Raw genomic sequence first — 26,778 nt, forward strand, 5'->3', positions numbered from 1 at the left:
CAATTGCTGGTTTCCTCATTCCCTATCATACCCCAAAAATAAGGTGTGACTGGCATAAGATATGCATATAAAACCCATATCTCTAAAAGCCTTAATTCAAGAAACTTCTAATTTAATACTTTGAACCCATTAATAATAAGATTTAAAATTTTTACCATGCTTTTGTTGCACAAAAAGAATCATATACTCTTTTAAAAATTCTAAAGAAACTCCTAAAAATTTCTACAACAAAAAATTTATAATAATCAATAACAAGGAGCTCCTCTCCTCAACAACAAAAATCAACATATGCAACAAGTCAAGATTCTATCTATAATCAATAAAGAGCACATGAAGTAGACTATAAAATAATACTTAAACTCACATTAGATCAAGTTGATATTGTCCAAGAACTCTTTTACTTTAGTTCAACAATAAAGCTCCCATGATCAACAGATGATACAAGTCCAACTATTATCTAAGGCTAAAATATTTTTCAGAAATAACATCCCAAGATAAAATTAAAAATGATAATAGAAAAAAAAATATAAATAGAAATAAGCATGAATTTAACTAAATAATCATTTAGAAAAGCAGTAGTAGTAGTATAACTCAAATTGAATATTTTTGTTAAGCATTTAATCTAAAAACATCCTCATATGATAATAACACAACAGTCAAATTTCACTTTCTAACTATCATACTCGTATTAAATAGTTAAGAAATGCAACTTTTTCATTACAAGAAAATCAATTTATGAAAATCAACTTTTTAATAAGATTCGTATTAAAAAAATAATTTCAAAATATCCTTTAACAGGACTTTATTAAAATAAATAACAAGCATAGACACACAGTCCACAAGGTAAATAACAAATAAGCATGGACACATAGTCTATGAGGATAAGTAACTAGTCAAGTGCAGCTGGAAGCCATGAAACAGGCACGGCATAAGCCCCGAAACAATACAAGTGCAATGATTACGAATATACGTTCTTCCGTTTCACATACGTTGGCCTGTGCACAGAGCTAGCACTTTCCTACAAACACCATGATAGCTAAGTATATCATGGTTTGCTAAGGGCTAACAAAACTACTATTAGCAACCAGATTCAGTCCCACACTTTAAATCCAACATGCATGAGTCATAATAATAAATCATTCCTTAAACTATAAAATCAAACATTGCCAATATATTAAAAACTGGCATACCAATCTAAAATAATTCTAAATCTTCTTATAAAATTTATACAATAGAAACATGTTTATTCATGATAGTAGATAATGAAGTTTATATAATGATATAAATAGTCAAGCAAATACTAAATATTATTGTGAAGAAAATATTTTTACTAATAAATTATTTGGGATGCTATTCACTTACCTGAAATATTTTTTAAATATATAACTTACTCATAATTAGCCACTTTTATAATAGTGTATGTGCCTTAATTCCCTATTGCCAAAGTGACATCATTGTTACTTCTTTTGTTTATAGACCCAAAATTCTCACTCTAAACAAGTTTAGAGAAAGGGAAAAGAAAGGCTCAAGAATAAACTTTCCGCAAATCATTAAAACATCATGATGAGTTTAATCGAAGAATCTTTGACATACACGGATATAAACAATATTCAAAACTTTCAAGTCTTCCTAAAAAAAAAAATAACCAGCTTCCACCATGATTATTCAACATTATCAATCATGTATATCCCATGTTCATAATTTTTCTTCACAAACATCTTATCAAACATTTTATATGCACTCAAAAGCTAACATAAACAATGTCAATCTTACTCCTTGAATTATTAACCGAATAGTATCCCCCCAAATTCTCCAACTTTATTTTCAACTTTTCATTGTGGAGAATAATACCTCCTATAACAATTTTACCCATCAATAATACATATATCATATTTATTTGTTTCCATAGACTAACACTCTTCTATATCAAACCTTTCATTGAACATCTTTCTTACATTCAAAATTAAGCCATACAACTTCAAATTTTTTCCAAATATTTTCTAGACATCTAAATAAAGTTTATATGCTTACCAAATTCACTCCTTTATCAAAAGTAAATTCAAATCCATTAAAAACAGAACCTAAGCCCATCATATTAGTCCTAAAGATATTGAATATATTAAATAACTCCATTTCAACTCTTCTACACTTTATCCATGACAAATTGAAAGAGGAAACAATAATCAACCAACAGCTTCAGCACACAACCAATAGTAAGTTTCTTCATTCAAGCATTTTATCGATGACCTTACATGCATCAAAAATCAAAATGATACCAAACTTCTTCCTATTAAATTCCCTTTTAAGAAAAAAATTCAAATAACAACATTGAATTAAACAAAGCTTCCAAATTTCCATTTCTTCGACCAAATAAAAATCAGTTACAAAATCAAAGAAAAAACTTGTCAAATCAAGCTTCTCATAGATTACATGAAATTTTAGAAAATACCTACTCAAACAAAAATCTATTTCAAGATTATAACTTACACATACCTCAAATTTTCTCCCCTATTCCATCAAATCAGCCAACAATCAGAATCCAAGAGAAACAAAAACAGAGCAAGCTTTTTCGAACCAAAACACTAGCGATACCACGCACGGGAAGAAAAGAAGAAATCAGCGTCGCATATGGAAGCAGAAAGTTGAGCTTCACACTATCACATAGAAGACGCCGATGAAGAAAGAAAGGGAAGATCTCAACCAGCTACAGCAATCAGAAAGCAAAGGAAAGGCAAATCACACCGAAAAGGGGAGAAAACAGAGGAAGAAGAGCAGTGGTGCACAAGTCCTTGCCATCCACTCTGGCAACGCTGAGAACGAGGATGAAGACAGAGGTAGTGGCTGTAGAACGGTGGGTTTGAAATTTCCGAACTCTCTTCCTCTCACACCCCCTGTGGCTCCCTTCCTCGTATGCGTGTGGCGGTGTGGTTGATAGAAGGGCATTTTAGTATTTTATTATTATTATTATATTATTATTATTTTGCAACAATATAGCAAAATAAAATGCATCTCCTTGGAATCTGCTAGTAAAGAGAAAGAAATATTTCCACCAAACCACCAAATCTCTTGTTAAGTTTACTCCATAATTTAACAATATAATATTAATTAATTTTTATAGCTGACCCATTTTTCTCTCAATTATTGATTTACTTCATTGATGAATTGTTTATTACATATTTTAAAAATTCATAAATTCTCTGTCATACATTCCCATCATCATCTTAACACCCTGCTCTATCTCCTTACCTCATGCACCCTTATAGTTCCAGACTAAGATGTTTTTTATCATCATTAACACATCATAAAATTCCAACTAAATTGATTAAGCCAAGCGCATAACAGAGCTATTAAAATCCTCATTAGGAACTTCAGCTTTAACAAATTCCTCCTCTTCTATCGCATCATCATCTGGTGGTTTGCCATCCCTTTCACCAATAAATTTCCTCTTTTCTCCACTCACTTTATGCAAAACTAGTTGCATGTTCTGGTCAACATCTCTAAGAGGCTCCCTATAAATATTCATAGAATTATTAGTCATATCAACCTCCAGATCTCCTTCATTCCTATCCATTGATATATCCTCCTTACTATGCTCCCCTTTTCCAATTCTTTCTCTTTGTTGAAACACAATTTTCATTTCTGCACTAGCCTTCAATTGCCTCTCTTTCTTCCATTCAACTGCCAACTCTTCCCATGTTCTATCATCCTTTGTAGACTTATATTTGTATCTAGGCACATCTTCCTTAACACCATCATGCATCATCATTGTAGCAACTTTAGACCCCTCCTGAACCTCCTTAATATTAATCCCTCAAACTTTGAACCCATAGGTCCACCCTTAAAACACAACCCTCTCCCTCTCTATTGTCAAACCCCTGTCTCCTTCCTCTTCTCAGCTTCTGTGCCAAATTCCAAGGACCAAGAATTTCCTCCGAGCTTCTTCCCCCAATACCCTCATTTCCAGAATCCTTTGCCACTTCCACATCCAATTTCTCTTTTTAGTCTTTCTCAATGTGACCATTTTACCACACCAATAACATAGTTGATGCAACTCCTCATATTCAACTATATATTCTCTTTTATCTATAATAAAACTAGGTAAGAGAGCCTTAGTAAGATCCACCTGCACCCTTATCCTCGCAAAGAGATATCTAATTTCACAGTATGCCCAATCCTATCACCAATAGCCACCAACAGTTCCCCATCATAATCATGCAAAGGTAAATCAGTAAGACGCACCCATACCAAAACATCTTCAATGGCCTCAGTCATCGAATTGAAATTGCTTCTCTACTCCCTCACTGTTAGATAACAATCAGCAATTAAACAAGGCCACTCACACAAAGCTCTCAGATAATCATCCCAACAAGACAATTTCACCACAAAGAAACTGTTCTTAAATCCACAACTGAGATAACTCCCAATTTTGCCCACATACTTTGTAGCTTGAGACCCAACCTGCGAACCCCATCCTCATACCTAGCAATTTCACAATCATGCTCAACTAGTGCACAAAGCCTACATTTCCCTTCCTCAGAGATAATGAATTCTGGTATCTTCACTCCTCCTCTAACATGTTCAACAATAGTAATTCCTAAAGGCACTTTCTCCGTCTTCGATTCATCTCTTCCCTCCTTCTCCTCCCGATCTAAACCCTTCAGGCAATCCACATAAGAATCCTTCAAAACAGTCTCATTCCCATTGATCTTACTCTTCTTCATACTTCTCTGCAGGCAATCGTCCATCTCCACCACATTTCGTCCTCCTATCTTTAGCATTGAGAAGTCCTCCAGAGAGAGTCTATAAGTGTTTTAATCTAACAATCTATACACTGTAAAATTTTATTTTGATTTGTTGATTTCCTCACATGATCGTACTAGTTCCCTACCCTTCCTTGTCTTCTACTTTTGCTTAATTGTTCTTGCCTTGTCTTCTTAATTTGTTGGGCGTGATTGTTCTAGTTTATCCGTTTTTGGCCATTGGATTGAAATCCATATAGCTTAGGCTTTCCAGATTGAGAGGAAGAAGAAAAGAAATTGATGTGGCAATGATAAAAGAAAAAGACTTCTGACATATCATGTACTCCTACATGGCCATCCAGCAAGGCATTTAACAATTAAATTTAACAAATTAACCGTCAATTAACAGTCAATTAATAGCGAGGGCAACATGGTACTAAATTGAAAAACATTGGGGCAAAACTGCACTAGATAAAACTTTAAAATATGATAGGCGTGCCTGGCTGAAAATATTGAGAGTAGATTTGTGCCTTTGATGCTTTTATATTTGTATGAAAGAAGTAAAGGAACTTGAGATAACCTTACCTAATGTACGCATTTTGATGGTGACGCATGGTGGCTAGTTGCGAGGCTGGAAGAGAAGACGCCCTCTAAATTTGACGACAAATTGAAGCGGTCCTGATCAAAAGTGATAACGAAGAAACTAAAAACCAGAAAAATTTTGTCCTTGTGGCGGCGATAGTAATAAATTTCTATTATTTACATTACCACCCCATCTTTCTATCAAATGATGATTTAAAAAGCAATAAATAAATAGTTACATGACTCGCTCTTCTTGTTTTAGATACACACACACACACACACTTTCTACCTTTTCCAACTCTCAAAGTACAAAATTAGTAAATTATATTCAGCAAAAAAAGAAAGAAAGAAGAAAAATTTTAATAAATTGAATGCAACTTTTTCCTAAGTATGATGATACTCTGAACCTAGAAAAGCTGCATTGCTAATTGCGGTTCACACTCTTTTCAGTAATAATCTAGTATCTTAATTTTACTGAAGGCATCAACTACATACTAAACTAGATTTTAGACGCGTTCATGGCATGGGAAATTTAATCCTCCATTTAGTTTGGGAAGAATGAAAAGAAATAAGATTCTAATTAATTAAATTTTTAGAAATAAACAATTAGAATTGTAAAGTTTTAATAGAGAGAAGATCCAAAATGAAAGAATAAGAAAAATGAATTACAAACTTTTAATCTCACTTCTATATTTTTTTTAAAAAATCCAAGTCTCTAAAATCCACCCCCCATTCCCTTAAATCAAATAGAGTGTCAGAACTAAAAAATAACATATTTAATAAATATTAATTTGAAAATTTTAAAAACAATAGTAATTGTGTCTAAAATATGGTAAGTATTTTCATTTTAAAAACTTGATAGCACATTGTATTGTAAATTCTAAATTTTATTATATATGAACATGTTAAAAATTGAAAACTATAAATGACTCCAAAATTTATCACCCATGCTTATTTCATTTAAAAATGTATTACCTCAATTATATTTTAACAAAAGATAAAAGAACAAATTAGCCCCTACATTATAAGTTCAGGAACATCTAGGATCTTAAATTTATTTTTGATATAATATTCTCCTTCAACTTTTAAAAATAGTGCAACCTAATCCCTATTATCAACAAAAGTAAACTTTGACCTTTGGTTGATCAGAAATTACAAAAAATGATCTCAAAAATTATAAAAAATAAAGGACCAATAAATTTTTCTTAGTTCCTTTTTTGTAATTTTTTGGTTCCTTATATATAATTTTTTAGTCTTTTACTATATATTTTTGTCCTCTTCCATAATTTTTTTATTATTTTCTAACCAACTAACTGTCAAAGTTAACTTTTTGTTAATAGAAAGGGTTGATTGCACAATTTTCAAAATTTAAAAGAAAATATTGTATCAAAAATAAATTAAGGATCTCAGGCACTCCTAGAAATATAATTTAAGAACAAATTTTCTCTTTTATCCTTTAACAAATTTTTTTAAAAAAAATATTTTTTAAATGTAATGTCATCTGTAATTTTACTTTTTTAAATAACTAATTTATTAATGTAGACTAAAATAAGAGTTTGGTCCAAGGGTATTGTAGTTCTGGACCAACTTTACAATACAGAAAGAAGATTGGAGAAAAATTTATGCAAGTAATGAGATTCAAACATTGTACAAGGGTATTAAAGGGATTACAATAGTGAAAAACTTGTAATTTAATATTAAACCGTCACATGATGATTACCAGAAATCGCAACCTCACCGAATTTTTAAAAAAAAAAAAATTCACATCATGAGGACCCCACAATAATAAAGAACAAACTGGATTTTAACACTGCAAAAGGAGATCACGGAAATTACACTGTACAAAGAACATTGGAAAAAATGCCCTTTACAAAATGTAAGATTATATAAAATTTTATGCACAATTTTTATGAGAATTTGTTACATTATGTCATTATCAACGTTGTTTCCAGAATACTCCAAAGAGCTCACCAAACTTGACCCTCGAATGTATGAAATCTGAATGGAATCGATTATGGTCATCCAAAAACTCAGACTACGAGCAACTTGGTTAATTGCACTATTTGCACGCAGGTGCCTAGTTACAATTTATACTATATTATATCTGTGGTAGGTGTGTTTGTTAAAAATTAAATTAAATTAAAATCTTTCTCTATCTCTAAAATTTTGCTGGTTATATTTATAAATTACTTTCAGGTTTTGATATATTGTACTAGAATATAATTAAGGAAAATTTTAAAATTTATTAACTCTATTTAAAAATTTAGTAATTTCTAACTTTGCTCCTAGTAAAAATATACATAATTTGATAATTTACTTTTTCTTATTAACATTAATAGGATTAAAAATAAAATAAATTTGTTTATCAACTAGATATGAACTATATACTATATTGATTTATAAAAATATTTTTTTATTGATGGGTGATGAGTATTGACTTGAATCGATTATGGTCATCCAATGAATTTATTCCTTTTTCTGAGAATTAATTAACTATATATGAAAGTTCATGCTGCTTTCAATTTCAAACCGCGAGCAACTTGGCGTTAAATTATTTGCACACCGAGCTTGACCCTTGACTTGCTTTTTCGGATTTTTTGAGAAGTATAAAAAATGAAGCGTGAGGATACCTTATGCTCAATACTCGCAATTTTGTTAAGTCCGAGCAATTTTGTTAAGTCCGATTTACTAACATGGGAGAACTTGCTTCCTTTGTTTTTGTTCTCTTACTTCATTGCTTCATGGCCTCCTTAGCTTGGAGTAGTGAGACAAATATCACCACCGACACATCAGCACTTCTTGCTTTTAAATCCATTATCACTTCAGATCCATATGATTTCTTAGCTAATTGGTCTGTCTCCTCTTCTCCATGCAATTGGGTTGGTGTCACTTGCAATACTCGCCATGGAAGGATTCATTCTTTAAATCTTGGAGATATGGGTCTTACAGGCATGATATCTCCAAAATTAGGAAATCTCTCATTCCTTGTTGAACTTAATCTTGGTGACAACAACTTTCATGGTGAAATGCCAAAAGAGTTAGTTCAATTGCGAAGATTGAAACAACTCAACCTGAGCTTTAATGAATTCCATGGAGAGGTTCCAGCATGGATAGGGGAGTTGTCAACACTACAACACTTGAGCCTTCGCAATAATAGTTTTAGTGGATTCATTCCAATGTCTATATTCAACTTGTCAAGGTTGGAGATCTTAAATTGGAATTTTAATTTAATTGAAGGCACCATTCCACCTGAGGTGGGAAGACTTGAGAACTTAGAGATTTTACGTCTTGCTGGTAACAAACTTTCAGGTATCATTTCCCAAACAATTTCCATCTCATTTTCACTTAAAATATTGAGTTTGTCTTACAACACTTTCTCAGGTATGCCTTTAATGATTTGTAAGATCTATATTTTTTTGTGCTATACTAAACTATTTGGTTAGTATTACAATTCCTTATATTGAGTTTTAATTAATGGAGATTTGCATTTGAATTTAGATTTGGGCTATTCACTTGGATGCATAAAAATCAATGAATTTTAATTATAAGTCCTTTATAATTTAAAATTTTTTCTAAACCCCTACTTATTTGAAATTTCAGCCACTCCAACCCTCTTGTTCTTTTCATATTTCACTGTTAATGCTTTTGTCAATCTTACCTCTTCTCTAATCCCTTGTTCTTGTCTCTCATCAATTGAAAAATATAAGATTTTTGTTTTCATTCTTTCGTTTTCACTTTGAATCTCAATTCGCCTATCTTTTTTCCTTTAAAATTTTTTGCTTTATCCAAAACAAAATTTAAATATATGAATTTTAAATGTGAGATTTTAAGTTTAAAATTCAAATATGAAACTATAAATGCAAATGCCACAAGGAAAATGAAAGTTTTTTGTTTCCTTTTTAAGGAAACTTAATTATTTTTTAGATTAGTTATTCAATTTTCTCAATGATAGCTCTAGTGGATTTATTCCACCATCTATATCCAATCTATTCTATTGAGGTTAGCAATCTTGAATGGAAATTATAATTCACGTGAAGGGACCATTCCACTTGAGGTGGGAAGACTTAGAAGCTTGAAGGCCTTATATCTTGAAGGCAATAGACTTTCAGGAATCATTCCTCAAACAATTTTCAACTTATCTTCACTTGAATTGTTAAATTTGTCGAAGAATTATTTGTCAGGTATGTACAGTTTATGTATGTTTTTTTTCCTCTGGAAAAGTCTGTTGATGATATTTTACCCTAAGGATAGTGAAAGAATTTTCTTTTAACCTTTTGGCAGCTCATTTTTTTTTCTTGGATAAATTTGGCAACTCATCAGCTTTTATTGTTTCTCAATAAATCAATATAACAATCTGGAATTGCTTCTTCTTCTTTTTTTCTTAACTTTGTCTTCAGAACATTTTCCAACAGTTAGTTCAATCAGATTGGGAAGGGTCATTAATTGATCTTTGAAAGTGAATGTAATTCTTTTTTATCATTTAAAATTTTTCAACTGTTGTTTTTAAAAATGAGCAATATAAGTTTATCTCCAGCTCCTATCATGATCAACTCATGATGCGCATGCATGCGTGCTATAAAGTTTGATATGGACTCTTCTTTGTTTTTTTCTTTTTTCTTTTTTTCTTTTTGAAGGAGGCATTCCCAATGAAATTGGCAATCTTCCACAGCTACAAATGATATATCTTTCAAACAATCAGCTTTCTGGTTCCATACCATTCTCATTATTTAATAGTTCAATGCTTCAAGTCATTGAGCTTAATTATAATAATCTCTCTGGGAGTCTCCCAACAAAAATGTGTTTTGGGCTTCCGAAACTTGAAAAATTTCAGGTGTTTGCAAATGATTTATCCGGTGAAATACCTTCCGTTTGGCACCAATGCAAGGAATTGATAGATTTGTCATTATCAAATAATGGATTCAACAAAGGATATATACCAAATGATATTGGAAATTTGACCAACCTCCAATTCCTATATCTTGACAACAACAATTTGGAAGGTATGATTTTGTTTTTTTTTTTTTTTGGCATATCCATCATATGTTAAGTGTTTATCTTTTGTGTGTGTGTGTGTGTGTGTGTGTGTGTTTTAGCATTAAAAATCATCAATAATGTCAAAGATTTGTAACTATAAATTAAATATGACGTTTTTGTTTACCTCAAAATTGTAAACAGGTGAAATTCCATCATCTCTCTTCAATATCCATTCTTTAAGAGAAGTAAGTTTATGGGGAAACAATTTAGCTGGTACTCTTCCAATATCAATTGCCAATTGGACGTTGCTGGAATACTTATATTTAAGTCATAATTCCTTCACAGGTGGGCTCAATATCTGTTCATCCATTAAATTTATGCTTTTACAAATTTCATTTCTTCTTTGCATGGTTGTTTGTGAATGAAAGAGCTTTTTTCATTTTGTCTACAAAAATTAACTCAAAATACTTTAATTCATTTAGTATAAATAGGAATTCTTGCACACCTGATATATACTCTCTCCTATCCTTGTTATAAGAGTACTACTGTGTTCTCAATTTTTTTATTTCTAAATGCTATTTGTGTATACAATATTTTTGCCTGACCTTGTACTTTTTACGTGTCTACAGCTTCAGGTTTGACTTTCAACATCATTTTTATCATGCCATATTAGATTTTTTGTATTAACAACGTTTTAGTCTTGTCTTTTTATGCCAAATAACGTAGCATATATAATAGGACTCTAGCTTTATGCATCATTAATTAACTTCCATAAATTGTGTATTTTTTATAGGTGAAATTCCAAAACTTCTATTTAACATGCCTTCTTTGACAATTGTTGACCTTTCCAAGAACAATTTATATGGTAATATGCCAGAAGAGATGTGCCGTCAATTCTCTTTTCTTAAAATCTTCTCAGTTGCTGAGAATCAATTAGAGGGAAAAATTCCAAAATCAATAAGTAATTGCACATCTTTAAAATGGTTTGAACTTTCCCACAATCATTTTCATGGTAATCTACCAGAAGAGATGTGCCAAAGACTCCCATTACTTGAAGCCATCCAGATCGTTGATAATAAATTAGAAGGAAGCATTCCAGAATCATTAAGTAACTGCACATCTTTAACAAGATTATTTTTGGATGTCAACTCATTTACAGGTATGCCCTTTTACTCTTGGAATATATGTCAACTCATAATTTTATTCAAACATGAAAATGTGCAAATAAATAAAGTAAACTTCAAAATTTAACTTCAAATTCTTAATTATACCATGTAGTAATTTAATTATTACTACAGACAGGCCAGTTAATAAGAAACAAGTAATACTTAAAATTTAAGTATCATTTATTTTTTTTATAAATAGACTAGGATGTAGCAGTATAACAATAAAATTTCAGACATAGATTACACCATATGTATTTGTCACTTTATTTATGATATGTTTGGATTAACGAGGATTTGGATTTGAACTAAATCTCTTATTTAAATATACAAAAATTTATAAAAATCTATTTCATATTATAATTCCTTTAATTTATAATTTCAAATTCCCTTTACACCTTAGTCATTTGAAATTTAAGCTACTTCAAACCTCTTATTATCTTCAAGTTTTTATTATTTACACCTCTATAACCCTCATATCTTTTCTCATTTTTCGTTATTGCCTCTCATCGATTGAAATAAATTTTCTATTTTCATTTCGAATCTCAATTCATTTATTTTTTTCATTTGAAATTTTTTTAGCTACCCAAGAAAATGATTTATTTAAATGTGAGTTTTGAAGTGTGAGATTTTAAATCTAAAATTTAAATCTAAATCCACCAATCCAAATGTTACCTTAATGTTTTTTGAAGGTCATATATGACTTTTTTTTCCTTTACTTTTTGCTAGTCCAGGCTCTTAAAGCAATTATCTCAACATTCTGTATTTCCAGGTTTTATACCCAAGGGCATAGGAAATCTTGCTAAACTTCAAGAGTTAGCTTTGGCAGATAATTATTTGCATGGGCCTATACCTTCCACCATATTCAACATCTCATCATTGATACATGTGTACCTTGGAACTAACTTCCTCTCTGGCCTTTTGCCATCATATCTAGGAAGTGGCCTTCCCAACCTAAACTTATTGAGTTTGGAGGGAAATGAACTTACTGGACAAATTCCCAACAGTATCTCAAATGCTTCTAAGCTCACTGAGTTAGTTTTAGCATCAAATAAATTTAGTGGAGCTATACCCAATTTACTTGGGAATTTAACCAATTTGATGACAATGGAATTTGGTTGGAATAACTTCAATGGGTTGATTCCTACTGCAATCAACAAACTACAAAGCCTTCAATATTTAAGTCTCTATTACAATAGAATGCAAGGGTCTATCATTGATGAAATTTGTCAACTCAAAAGTTTAAGTGAGTTGGATCTAGCTGGCAACATGTTTACAGGAATGATCCCCGCATGTCTTGGGAATCTATCTTCTTTGAGAAAGTTGGATTTCAGCTCTAACAAATTGATTTCTCATATTCCCTCCTCATTTTGGAGTCTTGAAGATATCATGGAATTAGATTTGTCCTCCAATACATTGAGTGGAACAATTCCACTTGAGATTTCAAACATGAGGGCACTTACACTCTTGAATTTATCAAGAAATCAAATTTCAGGAAACATCCCTGAATCTATGGGTGGCTTGAAGACTTTGTTGAACCTATCTTTGGCTCACAACAAATTCCAGGGGCCTATTCCTAAATCACTTGGTGGCATGATAAGTATTGAGTTCTTGGATCTTTCTCAAAATTATTTGTCTGGTGTGATTCCAAAGTCCTTAGAGTCTCTTGTCTATATGAAGTACATTAACCTTTCCTACAATTTCTTATATGGAGAAATTCCAAATGGTGGGCCTTTCCAAAATTTTACAGCTGAATCTTTTATGATGAATGAAAATCTTTGTGGAAGGCCCCAACTTCATATCCAACCATGTAGAAAAGAAAACAAGCATAGGTCAAATAAAGTGATGCTTTTGATCATATGCTTGGTGCCTATAATAGTTTTCATTTTGGTTGTTTCATGCATAGTCTTTCTAAAGCATAAGAGAAAACATGCTAATGATTCAACCGATGCGGTTTTAATGAATTTGGAGATACCAATAAGAATATCCTATTATGAAATTCTACAAGGAACAAATAGGTTTGATGAAAGTAATCTACTTGGAAGGGGAAGTTTTGGATCAGTATACAAAGCAACATTGTCAAATGGAAAGACAGTTGCTATTAAAATATTTAACTTTGACTTGGAAGAGGCATGGAAGAGTTTTGATACAGAATGCACTGCCATATGCAATTTACGTCACCGCAATCTCATCAGCATCATAAGCAGCTGCTCTAATGATAATTTTAAATCATTAATCATGGAGTTTATGTCAAATGGAAGTCTTAATAAATGGTTGTACTCTCATAACTATTGCTTGGATATTTTTCAAAGATTGAATATAATGATTGATGTGGCTTCAGCACTAGAATATCTTCATAGTGGTTCCTCTACACCAGTGGTTCATTGTGATGTGAAGCCAAGCAATGTTTTATTGGATGAAAATATGGTGGCACATCTCAGTGATTTTGGTATTGCCAAATTATTAGGTGACACAGAATCAGAAATTTACACCAAGACTTTGGCTACAATTGGCTATATGGCACCAGGTGATTATTTATCAATCATATTATAGCTTTTAAACTTATATTTTATTATGAAAATTATTCATAAAGCTTATATAGTATTTGTTTCTCTCTAGGCAGCTCTTCTTCTTTTTTTAACATGAGTGACATTTTTTCCTTAACATTCAATTTGACATGTAGAGTATGGATCAAAAGGAGCTATTTCTAGTAAAGGAGATGTGTATAGTTATGGCATTTTGCTCATGGAAATGCTGACGAGGAAAAATCCAACAGATGACCTGTTTAATGAAAGTCTAAGTTTGAAGGATTGGGTTAGCAAATCAACTCCTCATTCAATAATCAACATTTTAGATGTCAATTTGCTGCAAGGAGACAATCAAAATATTGGCAAAATATTGTCACATGTGTCATCAATATTTGAGTTGGCCTTGAATTGTTGTGCTGATTTACCGGAGACACGAATTAATATGACAGATGTTGTAGTATTCTTGAAAAAATTTAAGGTCTCATTTTTAAAAAATGTTAGAGCCGCACTGGTTGAGTAATTGTGAGATCAAATTCCAGTTATTGTTTATTTACCCCTTTTAGTTCTTCTTGTTGGACATGTAGACTTGTAATTTAGAACGTGGATGTTTAGTATTATTTGAACCGACTTTGTTATGATTGAAACGTTTCGTGAATTTTTGTTCTCTGCTTTACCACTCTTAATTTTGTATCTAGTCTATCATCAATTTTTAATTATCGATGGAATTTTCTTCCTTTATCTTGTGAGAAACCTATTAAATAAATAATGATAAGTTCCGTAAAAATGAAATGAAAAACTAATTAAGAACACACATTGGAACTAGATCTGGAAATGCTAAACATAATTTCACTAATATATTTGATATATGATGTAGGTTGTTAATTTATATGGATTATCTATTTTCAAATTAATTGAATGTACATTGGTGTAAATTTTTTTCGGGAAAAAAATAAATTAAGAAAGAAAGAAGTATATGTATACACCACAAAATTATGCTTACAGATTTCTCAAGAAACTACTCATCTGGTGCTGGAAGTTTCAATTTCGCTTAAGAGCAAATACAAACAATTAATATGGGGTTCACTTGAATGAGATCAATGTGTTCTATTTGAAGTTTTTGACAAAGAAAAAAAAAAGTGATCCCATATGAACAAGTTTTTCTTAACCACTAGTTTATCTAAGTAAATCTTTTAAATGTTGGTGTCACACTGTGAAATACATATTATATCTTATGTTAATTGCAAAGAAACAATGACAATAGTGTTCTATATCTAAGTTGTATATGATGTGGTAGCAACAAGAAAATAAAGACAACAAAAAAGAAAGATGAGATGAGAAATTAAACTTGCGATTAATAATAAAAGAATCAATTGGCCAAAGAATGTGGTTATAATGTAATACTTTTCATGTATGAAATTATCATTAAAGATATTACCCATTCATTTGATGAGGTAATAATTTGTTATTAATGATTTATATTTTGAAACTTGCCCTATACTTGAATTATTATTCTCTCTCTCTCACACACACACACACACATATTGAATATGCAATATTTCAAAAGTTTAGAATCATATTCTAAGCAAGAGATGAGATATATATGCAATATTTGGTCTAGTTTCTTCCTAGAATTAACAACTTTAGAGTAGATGTTTTCTAGATATTTGTATTGAAAATGTAGATTTTTAGTTGATATATTTGTACCGGTCCCTGGAACTACTGTTTATATAGTTATACAAGTTTTGTAAGCAAGGGATGTGAAGCATACTTAAGTGGTTCTTTTGAAAAAAAAATAGGAATTACAGCCACAATTTACCATAACTGTAGTTATAATGTTATTAGGACATTATATTTAGTTTAAGTTTTGATAATGACCAATATAAATTAGTTAACTATACTTATGTCTAATTATTTTTATACATATAATAGTTAGCTACAATCATAAAATAAGTTCTTTAAAATGAACTCTCACAACTATTGTTTAGATATCATGCAAAGGTTGGATATAATTATTGATGTGGCCGCTACATTAGAATATCTTTATCATGGTTCTTCAACACTAGTTGTTCAGTGTGATGCTAAACGAAGCAATATTCTGTTGGATGAGGATATGGTAGTGCTCATCTTAGTGATTTTGTTATTACCAAGCTTTTTGGTCAAAGACAGTTGAAAATTTATATCAAAACTTTTGCTACAATCGGCTATATGGCTCCAGCTAATGATTTAATATTGATATCTTGGTTTTATTTAATTTAATTTTGTTTGTTTCCTTGTAAACATTTATATGATTTGACTACTAACAAATATCTGCCATTATCACATATGAAGAGTAATGATATAAAAGAAACATTTAGCAATATATATTATATATATTTACATAATGTGCTACATACTAATAACCATTCAACTTGACCTAGTAGAGTATGGATCAAGAGTAGTTTCCTTGAAAGGGGAGATGTTTATAGTTATGCTATTTTGTTCATGGAAATGTTTACAAGGAAGAAGCCAACTGATGATATGTTTTCTCAAGCTCTAAGTTTGAAAGATTGGGTTAGCAACTCATCACCACATTCAATCACCAATATTCTAGATGCTAATTTGCTCCATGGGGACAATCAAAATATTGATAATATATTACCACATATATCATCAATTTTTGAGTTGTCCTTGAATTGTTGCAATGATTTACCTGTGGCACGTCTTAATATAGCAGATATAGTGGCCTCGTTGAAAAGAATAAAATAAAGGACAAAATTTCCACAAAACGTTAGTGGCACAAATAGTTGAACATAATGGCTGTTAAACCAACATTGTAGTTACTATTACTTCAACCTTTTGGGTTGTTTTATTTGTTAATCAACATGTAAAATCTTGTAAAAGAAATTATGATATATTTTCTGCATCAATATATGTAGTAGTTAAATTTTGAGAAATTCAAATTTAACTACATGTATTTTGGATATCTTCCATAATGTACATATACCAAATGAGGATGAAATGTGATGAGTGGTAAAGTGAGGAGAAAAATATCATTTCCATGAATTTGTTTCAAAAGATTCTTTTTATTTTATTTAATCATTATTTTTTTCCATAAAGAATATCTTATTAAAGAAATTTGGCAACAATTATATACACTTCAGTGGAATGGAAGGAATGATCCTCCACTGCTACAAAGTGGAATGTCCTTACAAAAGAATAACTTTAATTATACGCACGCACGCAAGCATATATCTAATTATATATATGAACTTAATGCCAGATTATGAAAATTTTGCTATATATGATGTACCATATCACATTTTCCTATCTTCAGTGTCTATAATGTATCCATGTGTGCCGGAAAGAATATAATGTTATGGAAAAGCAAACATCTTTAGAGACCTTAATTATCATGAAGGATTGGACTGTCACTCTTGATTGACCAACACCTTTAGAAAAAGCAAACAATTATGCAGACGGACTTGCTTACCAAACAGTCCTTAATAGTCGGGATACTGCTATCTTAAATTATTCTCTTTTAGAGAGCAGGGAATTTTTGCTTTTCGACCTTAACTAATTTTGTATTTCCTCTTCTATGATTTTAACCTTGGTCATGTTATTCCCAAAAAAAAAAGGACTGGCAATTTTTTTAATAAAAAGGCCACGATAAACGGTGCAAAGTACAATAATTAAGTCATATCATAGCTTAAAAAGACTCCCACATCTTACAAGTGGGTTAACAAAAATTGTAGAGTGAAAATTTGTGCTCGAAACCTGATGAGCAAGCCAATTATTATATTTATTTGATTCTCAAAAAATACAATTGAAAGTTATTATGCAGTTTCTCATGGTAAGATTTATAATCTTTGATAGTATCAGAGAGAGGATAGTCCTAGGTATAATCGTGTTAAATAAGCAAGAGAGCTTCAAGGAAATCTAAGTAGATATTGACCTTGGTGAATTTGCTATTCTAACAAAGGATAAGGCCTTCAAGAATATAATGGTCAAAAGTTCAGCAATAGTGCTAAGATAATAATCAAGATATTTAGAGAAACCTATAATCTAATTTCCTTGGTTATTATGAGTAAGCCTCCACAAATGGTAGCATCATGGACGTCAATTGATCCATCAATATCAAATCTAACCTATCCAAGGCTTAGTAAAAACCATTTTGCTTGGGATCTATTATAATCTCAAGACATGTAACCAAGTCTGGATTGAAGGTTGATGTCATTAATTATGTCATGAATACAAAGAGAGGCTATGTCTCTGATATTGAGAGTCTTCTTCCGAATAGATTGCTTCACATCTTTCCTTTCAAATATTCTAACACAAGAGTGAAAAGCACGTCTTTGCCATCAAGTTCTTCTCGTGTTTGATCCTCCAAGTCATTTTGTGTGTTCCAAAGGATCCAATCCTGCAAGGAAGAGAGAAGACAGCATTAAATGTTCTTTCTTGCATGTTCTTTCAGGAAACAAACTTTATAATTTTTCTTGTCCACGTTAAATGTCCTTTTTCTTTTTTCCCCTTCTACGCGGATTATACATGTTCACACCATGAGTTATGTGTACCTAAATGAAAGAGAATTTACTTTTATGATATTTTTTTCAAAATATTTATATATTGGTAATAATTTAATTTTAAAAAATTATTGTTAATTAATTTTATTGTCGGATTGACTGACAATTCTCTGTGAAAATGGGAAAATGAAATTTCAGTCCCTTAAATTTTCCTTAATTATCATGTGGTCCCTTAAGTTTTTTAAAATTATCATATTAGTCATTTTAGTTTTAAAACACAAATTAACTGTTAAATTAATATAATATATAAAGTATATTGATGACTTGCCATATGTAAATGGAACTAAATGAGAACAAATTAGCCCTCAAACTCAAATCAATTTAATTTTTATCAATTTAATCTCTTATTAGTGTTTTGTTGTTTTGTTTTTAAGAATTTCTGAGTATGTTTTCTTCTACCTAAATATAATGACATTTTTTTATTAATTTTCAAGGCTACCATCAATATTCCCTAATCCATGTCAGTATATTTAATATTTACTGACATGAATAAAGTTAAACAATAAAAATTAAATTGATAATTGAGAAAAATTTAAGAGACTAAATTAATAAAATTTAAATTTAAAAGATCAAATTGATAACTAAAACAAATTTAAACACTAAAAGCTTCATCATCCCAAAATTTTTAAATGAGATCATTTTATATTTCAAAAAAAAGAAGGCGAATATTCTTGAAAAAAAAATCAAAAAATATCGAAGATGAAAATTATTTTGAAATTTGGGGCAATGTGATATTGACAAACTTTCTTGATGCCGAGACAAAGCCACTCTCACGGGCCGCAGCTGTAAGCTCCCAAGTCAAGCCTAACAGACTTTACTAAACATTTGATTGATATTTATTTATGTCAATTATGTCAAATTAATTGTCACTTTCATTTCGACATAAAAGTCGAGCATATCATTATTTACCTCGAAATTAAACGGTGAGTATCGTTATATTTCCTTCTATTCATTGGTAGAATGCTTTTAGCATGTATTATCTATATTTAAAAAAAAAGTTAAAGGAAAAATTTGTCTTCCAAGTTTTTCACCTGATACAATTGATATATTTTTGGTTGGCACAATATTATCTTGAAAGTTTCAAAAATGGTGCAATTGTGCCATGTAGTAATGTTTGACTAACATTTACCATTAGTTAAAAATTCTAATTGGGATTTAAGAGCAACTTTGCCGTGAAAGTTTTTCTGAAGAAGCAATTAGTATTGTAAATTTTTTATTAGCAAATGATTTTGGTTATCACTGTTCAAATCAGAAGAAAAATCTAACAACCTATTATTATTGTTAAAAATGGTTCATGTTTATGGATTTTGACATAAGGTCTTAGCTACAGTTGTTTCGACACAAAATCAACTCTACTCAAAGAACTCTTCATAGACTTTCTCTTATTTTGCCCAAGAGTAGTTCTCGGTTTGCACAGGCTTAAAAACAAATTTGTTCATGCCTGGCTATAGGCAACATAAACTAGCCTGAATTTTGACTTAGAGGTATTTAATATAATTCTTCTAATTTTGAATTATAACAAGTTTTGTTGGATCCTTCTTTTGATTTGAAATTTGATAACCCAAAAATATTGGATCAATTAAAAGTTTAAGATACCAATTACTTCTTTAAACAAACTTCATACTCAAAATAACGATCAATGTTAGTCAAACATTACTATAGAATGACATTGCGCCATTTTTTTAAACCTCCAGAAAGATACCAACTGCACTTAGCTGAAAACATTTGGAGCAAATTTTCCCTTTAATCTTTTAAAAAAATTATTTGTTCTCAATCTTATAAAAAATTGATTTATTTTTTTATTTATAACTATAAGGATTTACTAGTGGCTAGCTGTACATAAATTGTTTTTTTTTATATTGACTTGTTAAAATTTTGTTAAGTTGTATAAAAAATGAGTAAAAGGGGGGGAAAAGCAAGACATTACATCAGAATCTTTAGTTAATGCACAATGATGAATGAAGCTTTAGAAAGAAGAAGATATAACAATTAAGATGGATATGTAGAAAGGTCAATATACAATGTCCAACTCATTATAATTTTACTAACGTAGAAATAAAAATTAACAGAATTATGTACATATTAATAGATTTAACTTCGTCAATAACTACAAAAACTAATGTTGTAGATAAATGAAACTTAAGAGACTTAGAGCAATAGGGAAAAAAGCATAAAAACTAATACCAAAATATACTAAAAATACAAAGACCAACAATTGTTTTCTTCTTTTTAAATAAACTTTAGCAATTAAGATTAAGGGCAAAAAAATCTATTTCAATTTTTAAAAAAATGATTAATTTAAAAAACTGATCCTAATATCTTATTGTTAGGATATCCAGTGGACTTGTGCTGATATGAAAAATCTCACATTGGGTAGAAATAAATTTAATAAATAATAATATATAATAAATTGACTCATAAACTTTCTCATTGGGTCTCTCATTTTCGCGCAGTCACTTACTTATTAACAAGTTATCTCAAAGCTCACTTTCGTGACCCAAAAAAGCAAACCAGATAAATAATGCAGTATTTTCTTGTTATCTTTTTTTACCCAACAAGTACTTTCTTGTTATACTTCTTTGCAATTGATTTTTTTTATCAACATCATACTTGTATTAGTATTTTGATCTTATTTAGAATATCACAACCAATCATAGATATAACCTAAGGCCCAAAATACAATTTCTAATAAAATTAATAATAGTATCATCAACAAAGATGATGGCGTGAGGAAGAAGAATTATCCGGAAAATATGATGATAGAGGCTAATACACATCAAACTTCAAAGGCTAATCACGTCTGGTCTAGACACGCAATTTTATTACTCCTCTCGTGGCAAACACATTTTAATTTATTGAGCAACGACATTTATTTGTGTCCATATTGTTATCTGGGTTACACTGTTTCATCATGAGAAGTGTGTCTTCTTCTGAAAATTAAGTTTTTATTTTGTATTCATACAGTTTTCATTAAGTTTCTTCCAGGATACTCCAAAGCACCACACTAGCAAACTTGACCCTGACATAAAAATATTAAATAATAAATGTACACAAAATTTACTTTTATGATATTTTTTTAAAATATTTATATATTGGTAATAATTTAATTTGAAAAACATATTGTTAATTACTTTTCTTGTTAGGATATCCGAGTTATTGTTAGTTCAGGAAAAAAGCAATGAAACTTAACCAACTTGTCCTCAAGGAAATATTAATCCAAGTTATTGCTAGTTCAAAGAAAAACATATTTTGTTAAAAGATATTAATCGATATCATTCAGTCCTTTTATCAGGGTATATAAACAAAATAAGAATTAATTGTTGCAGATGCATAATGCATTACACTAAAATTGCTTGACACCCTATTGTTGAGAAGTCAACACGAGTTTGACCAAATCAACACTAATGAAATTAACTGTGTCAATAGTCAATTCAATTATTAAATAAAATATAAACTTGTCAACTCGTTTGAATAAGTCATGGATTTTATAATAATGGAATGCAGTCAACTAGGGGTGGAGACAGGGGACCGACAGGGCCACAGCTCTCCCAACTTTTTAATTTTTTCTTAGTAAAATTTAGAGGTTATATATTTCCGGCTCCCCTAAATTGACACGTTATAGAAATTATGAAACACTAGATGAAATTTTTATTTTAATTCTATATATAATCTTTTACATATGTATAGAGAAACTATTCCAATAGCTTGAAGATATGGTTATCATAGAATTTACTCATTTTCAATAAGATAATGTTATACATACTCTTAAAGTATTGATATCATTTTATTTTGCTTTCATTTTATATTTAATGAAAGAAATTGTGAAAATTATTATTAACAAACTTTGTTAAGCATTGCAACAAAAATATCAAGATATATTAAATGCTATATGCTTGATATCTATCATAAAATTTTTTGATATCTGTTCGCCGTCTAGCGTTACCACAAGCATACGGGTCGTCACAAGTGTAGAATATTCTAGAGTTATCGTTCCCACAAGAATTTTAGGCAAATGAGGGTTGAAGTTCACTATTAAGCTTTGAGATAGGTTGAGCCAACTTGAAAGTATTTCTTTTTATGTGAAAGTAAATCTCATTAAAATAATTTTAAAGCAATTAAAACTTGTCAAAACTTTGACTTTTGGAGATGAGGAACTAGGATTATCTCTCCCCTTTGTATTTCATAGCACTTAAATTAATTCCTCTCTAATATATTTTTAATGAAAATAAGTGTTAGTCTTAAAATTCTAATTCACTTGAAGAAGCTTTCTCAAGTCAAAATCAAGTATATTTGAAAATACTAAAATTTTACAATCCCTTAAAATAATTAGTGCGAACAAATTTTAAAACACCAATCTTAATGAGACTATAAAGGGTTAATAAAATATCTCTATTTTACCAACATAACATCCATTTATCTATGTAAAATTTCAAGTCCAAAACTATTTAATCCGAGTTCTACACCTAAATTAGCTCTCTCAAGCACAACTCAAGTGAACAAAGTAATATAAATGGTGATCAAGCACTTAAAAGCATTAAGTATAGGATAAAATAAACACATATATATCATTAACTACCAAAAGAGAGGAATATTCAAGTATTAATCCATACAAAGGGTTTAAATAATCCTAGAACAAGGAAACTAGCTACTCATGTTCAGAAAAGAGCCATAAATATTACAATATATAGCATCCATATCAGAAACAAAGAGAGAAAAGGGAAGAGAAGAAGAAAAAACCAAAAGAAATCCACTTGAATCTCTTCAAATCGTCAATTCTTGGCCAAATCTCCTTCAAAAACCCCAAACCCTAGCAGAGCAAACCTCCAAGAATCTCTCCAAATCGTGCTCCCCTTTCTGCAGGCACGTTTATACTTTTTCTACCTTAATTTTTTCATTTTGAAGCTCAAAATGCACAGCAAAATTAAAGCCATGCGTTGCGGCGTGTTGCCATTGCACCGCGACTCATGTGGCAAAATGTGGATTTGCACCGTGGCATGTTGACAGTGCGCCACGGCGCACATGCATCTTCAGGACTCCGGTCTCTATGTCACATGCCACGGCGCACTGTGCATGTGCCACGGCACATGACACAAAGTCTCTAATCTTTTGTTTTGACTTCCATTTTTCTGCTATTCTGCTTCCACATGCATCTTCAATCATTGTTTGGCTTTATTTCTTTAAAAATATCTAACAAAAATCACCTAAAACAATAAATAAGGTTATGAGATCTTTTAAAGTTTAAAATCAAAGTCAGCGTCTTTGCAAAATTCTCAATAAACTCTATTTTTTATGTCAATTTGAAATGATGCTAATTTTCTTATATTTAACCCAAAATATTCATAATTGATCTAATTTAGCACATAAAGTGTAGGAAAATGCACTGAATTAGCATTAATTTTAATAGGTTATCAATATCTATCATAAATATTTATGTGCTTGACATCTATCTATCTATCACGTTTGGTGAAGATGTTCTTCTAAAAAAATTACTTTTTAAAAATAATTAAGCTATTAAAATTTATGATATGAATGGTTTTTACTCTAATATAACTTGATCTTATTGACATAAAGATTTTATGACAATTGAGCATTATTAATGTATTGATATATTTGTTTACTACAATTATCAATTGAAAAAATTAATTGTAAATTCAATAAGCAAGTATCATAGCTTATTACATTGAGCAGAATTTTAAATTTCAATGATGTATTTATATCATTTAATGCTCATAGGGATGGTAAAATTTTCACCAAGTTAATGATAATTCATGTTGAGAAGGAAATTGCTAAAACATTTATCATAGACATAATAAATAATGCTTTTTATACCTTAAAAAATCGATAAGCAAAACTATATATATATATATATAGTTATACATGTATAAAATTAAATATAAATATATATGTTGAACTATTTATATTATGTCAGTGATACATATATATATATATATGTATGTATATATATATTTCACTTTTTTTTAATTATCATATATATTTTGTCATCTCGGCCCCTCTTAACAAAAATTTTTAGGTTTACCCTTGCATTCAGCATTCTTGTAATCCAATAAATGCCGTTACAGATGAAATTAAAAATTCTCAAATTTTATTATGCATTACTACGACAAGCACCATTCCATTTCACATCGTTACATGTTCAACAGTATAATACCTGTGTAAGGGCATTGCCCTATGTTTCGACATTAATCAAACTTTTGATCCCTACACTTTATTTGTGTTTTGCTCAGGCTCCTACACTTTTTTTTTTATGCTTTAGGTCCCTATACTTTTATTTTTTGGTGTTCTAAATCCCTAAATGAACAAAGTGTAGGGACATTAAAGGGACTTAAAATACAAAAAAATAAAATGCAGGGACATAGAATACCTAAATAAAAGTACAAGGACTTATAGCAAAACACAAGCAAAATGCAGGATCAAAAGTTATGTTTTCTTTTTTGCTTATAAATAAAAATAAAAAATACATGATATATAGTTTCTCTTATGTTCAAAAACGGAGTAGTATAATCGGACTCCCCGCTAGCCATGTACATGGTTAATTAACTTACATAAATAACGTATTTTTTTTTCTTTTTGTTTTTTTTTGGATACAAATGGTAAAAAGAAACATTAAGCTGACCAGTACCCAGGGCATCCTCCTGCAAAAGCGTATGATGTCAAGAAATGTATAAACCAGTATCCATAGCCAATGCAAATGATGTCAAGAAATCTGCGCACTTATTTCCTTCACGATAAATGTGAGCCACTCTGACTTTACCCAAGAGAGAACGAATCTGATTAAGGAGTCTGCTATTAGCATTGATCGAAGCATTCGCTTGAGCGAGTAGATAATGTACAGCCATGCTGCAATCAACGTCCATTTTAATTTGCCAAATTATTCAACCGTCATTGCTCATGATTCTACATGTAGATGTAGTAAGTTACATTGCCCAATGCTTCGAGAGCACCCTTTTTAATAATTCCCCTTCAATCAGTGTCTCGAAGCAGGTATTGTTGTGCTCCGCAAGTGCATAAGTCATAACAAGTAATACAGGATAAGTAGAGTATCGTCCTCACAAAAATTTGTTTAAAAAAAGTTATCAAGCAAAAGGCTATACAAATTCAATTAAGTTGAGCGAAATATAATTAAATGAACAAGTTTGATTTTGAAACTTATGTTAAAACTAGAAAATAAAGAAAGGCAAATGGTTTTTAGACTTTAAGTACAAACTTAAACTTAAGATTATTTATCTTTATTGTATTTCATAGTATTAAATTACCTCCTCTCATAAAATTTTTTTTTTTATGAAAACAAGTATGCTAAACTAGAGTTGAACAATTGTTCAATTTAATTAATTGGTCACTATTGTTATATAATATTGATAAAACCTAATTTTAAGCTCCAACTCTAATGTAGTTATGCAAGGTGAATAAATACTCTTCCTGATCCTATTTATAAATCACTTCCAACATATTTTTTCAAAATCAAGAAAAACTTTAAACTTTATTATTTTATTTTAAAATTTAATAAGTTTCCACCTTTACCTTAATAAATATTCTTAAATTTATTACTGATATTTTTATTCAAAACATTTAATAAAGAAAAAAATATAAAGAGGAACATTGAGAATTGGCAAGTGTCTTATAAATAAAAACTTAATTTTTCTACTCTCTCTACCCTATAAATAAAATCAAAGGAATATATCTTTATCTTACTAACAAAGACAACCATTCATCATACAAACTTAAGATCTTATACTATTTATCCAAATTTTATACTCAAACTAGCCTTTGGAGCATCATCTAAATGAACAAATCATCTCAATGATTGCCGATAACTTAAAAACATTAATAGAAGAGTAAAATATAAACATTTTCTCCATAGTTTTTCGTCCACAACCTACTACAAACAGAAAGATCAGCTCCTTGCAAGGCTTACTTCCTCAAACACTTATCCTTTTCTTGATACTAGGTCCAGCGACGGACATTGACAGACATAACAGGCCTTCTCGTCTATTTGTACCCGTGGCCTGTGGCCTCCTTGTTGGTTGTGTCTGCAAATGGGATGCTATTGGGCTTGGTTTTTGGGCCTTTCTTGTTTTTAGCCCAATTTTGTCATTTTTACCTCTTTTCTTTACAATTAACAAAAATAGACAAGTGAGATATTTTATCCTTATTTAACTCTATTTTGTGAATTGTTTAGTTAATTTAAGGACAAAAATTCATATAAAATAGAGGT

At 30.2% G+C, this 26,778-nt stretch overlaps 1 protein-coding gene across 3 annotated transcripts; it reads left to right on the plus strand.

Moving 5' to 3' along the window:
* Positions 1–7,986: 7,986 nt before the first annotated feature.
* On the plus strand, positions 7,987–14,539 carry LOC129301065 (probable LRR receptor-like serine/threonine-protein kinase At3g47570). Of its 3 annotated transcripts, none has more exons than XM_054939636.1 (7): positions 7,987–8,630; positions 9,359–9,502; positions 9,956–10,321; positions 10,497–10,640; positions 11,089–11,454; positions 12,231–13,985; positions 14,142–14,539. In XM_054939636.1, exons 1-7 carry the CDS (start codon positions 8,015–8,017, stop codon positions 14,504–14,506), a joined length of 3,756 nt encoding a protein of 1,251 aa, XP_054795611.1. In that variant the 5' UTR covers positions 7,987–8,014; the 3' UTR covers positions 14,507–14,539. The 3 variants fall into 3 exon arrangements, with proteins under 3 accessions (XP_054795611.1, XP_054795613.1, XP_054795612.1); XM_054939638.1 differs by having other exon boundaries at positions 11,320–11,454; XM_054939637.1 differs by lacking the exon at positions 9,359–9,502.
* Positions 14,540–26,778: the final 12,239 nt, after the last annotated feature.

This window comes from Prosopis cineraria, unplaced genomic scaffold (genome assembly GCF_029017545.1).
Source record: "Prosopis cineraria cultivar Desert tree isolate PC_DT_omini unplaced genomic scaffold, ASM2901754v1 PC1871, whole genome shotgun sequence".
In the NCBI taxonomy this organism is placed as follows: domain Eukaryota; kingdom Viridiplantae; phylum Streptophyta; class Magnoliopsida; order Fabales; family Fabaceae; genus Prosopis; species Prosopis cineraria.

Bases quoted from the DNA above. Each gene is read 5' to 3' on its own strand.
- LOC129301065 (XM_054939636.1), top strand. From the start codon at position 8,015: ATGGGAGAACTTGCTTCCTTTGTTTTTGTTCTCTTACTTCATTGCTTC. The intron at 10,322-10,496 runs GTATGATTTTGT...AATTGTAAACAG, and splicing joins TGACAACAACAATTTGGAAG to GTGAAATTCCATCATCTCTC. The intron at 10,641-11,088 runs GTGGGCTCAATA...TATTTTTTATAG, and splicing joins AAGTCATAATTCCTTCACAG to GTGAAATTCCAAAACTTCTA.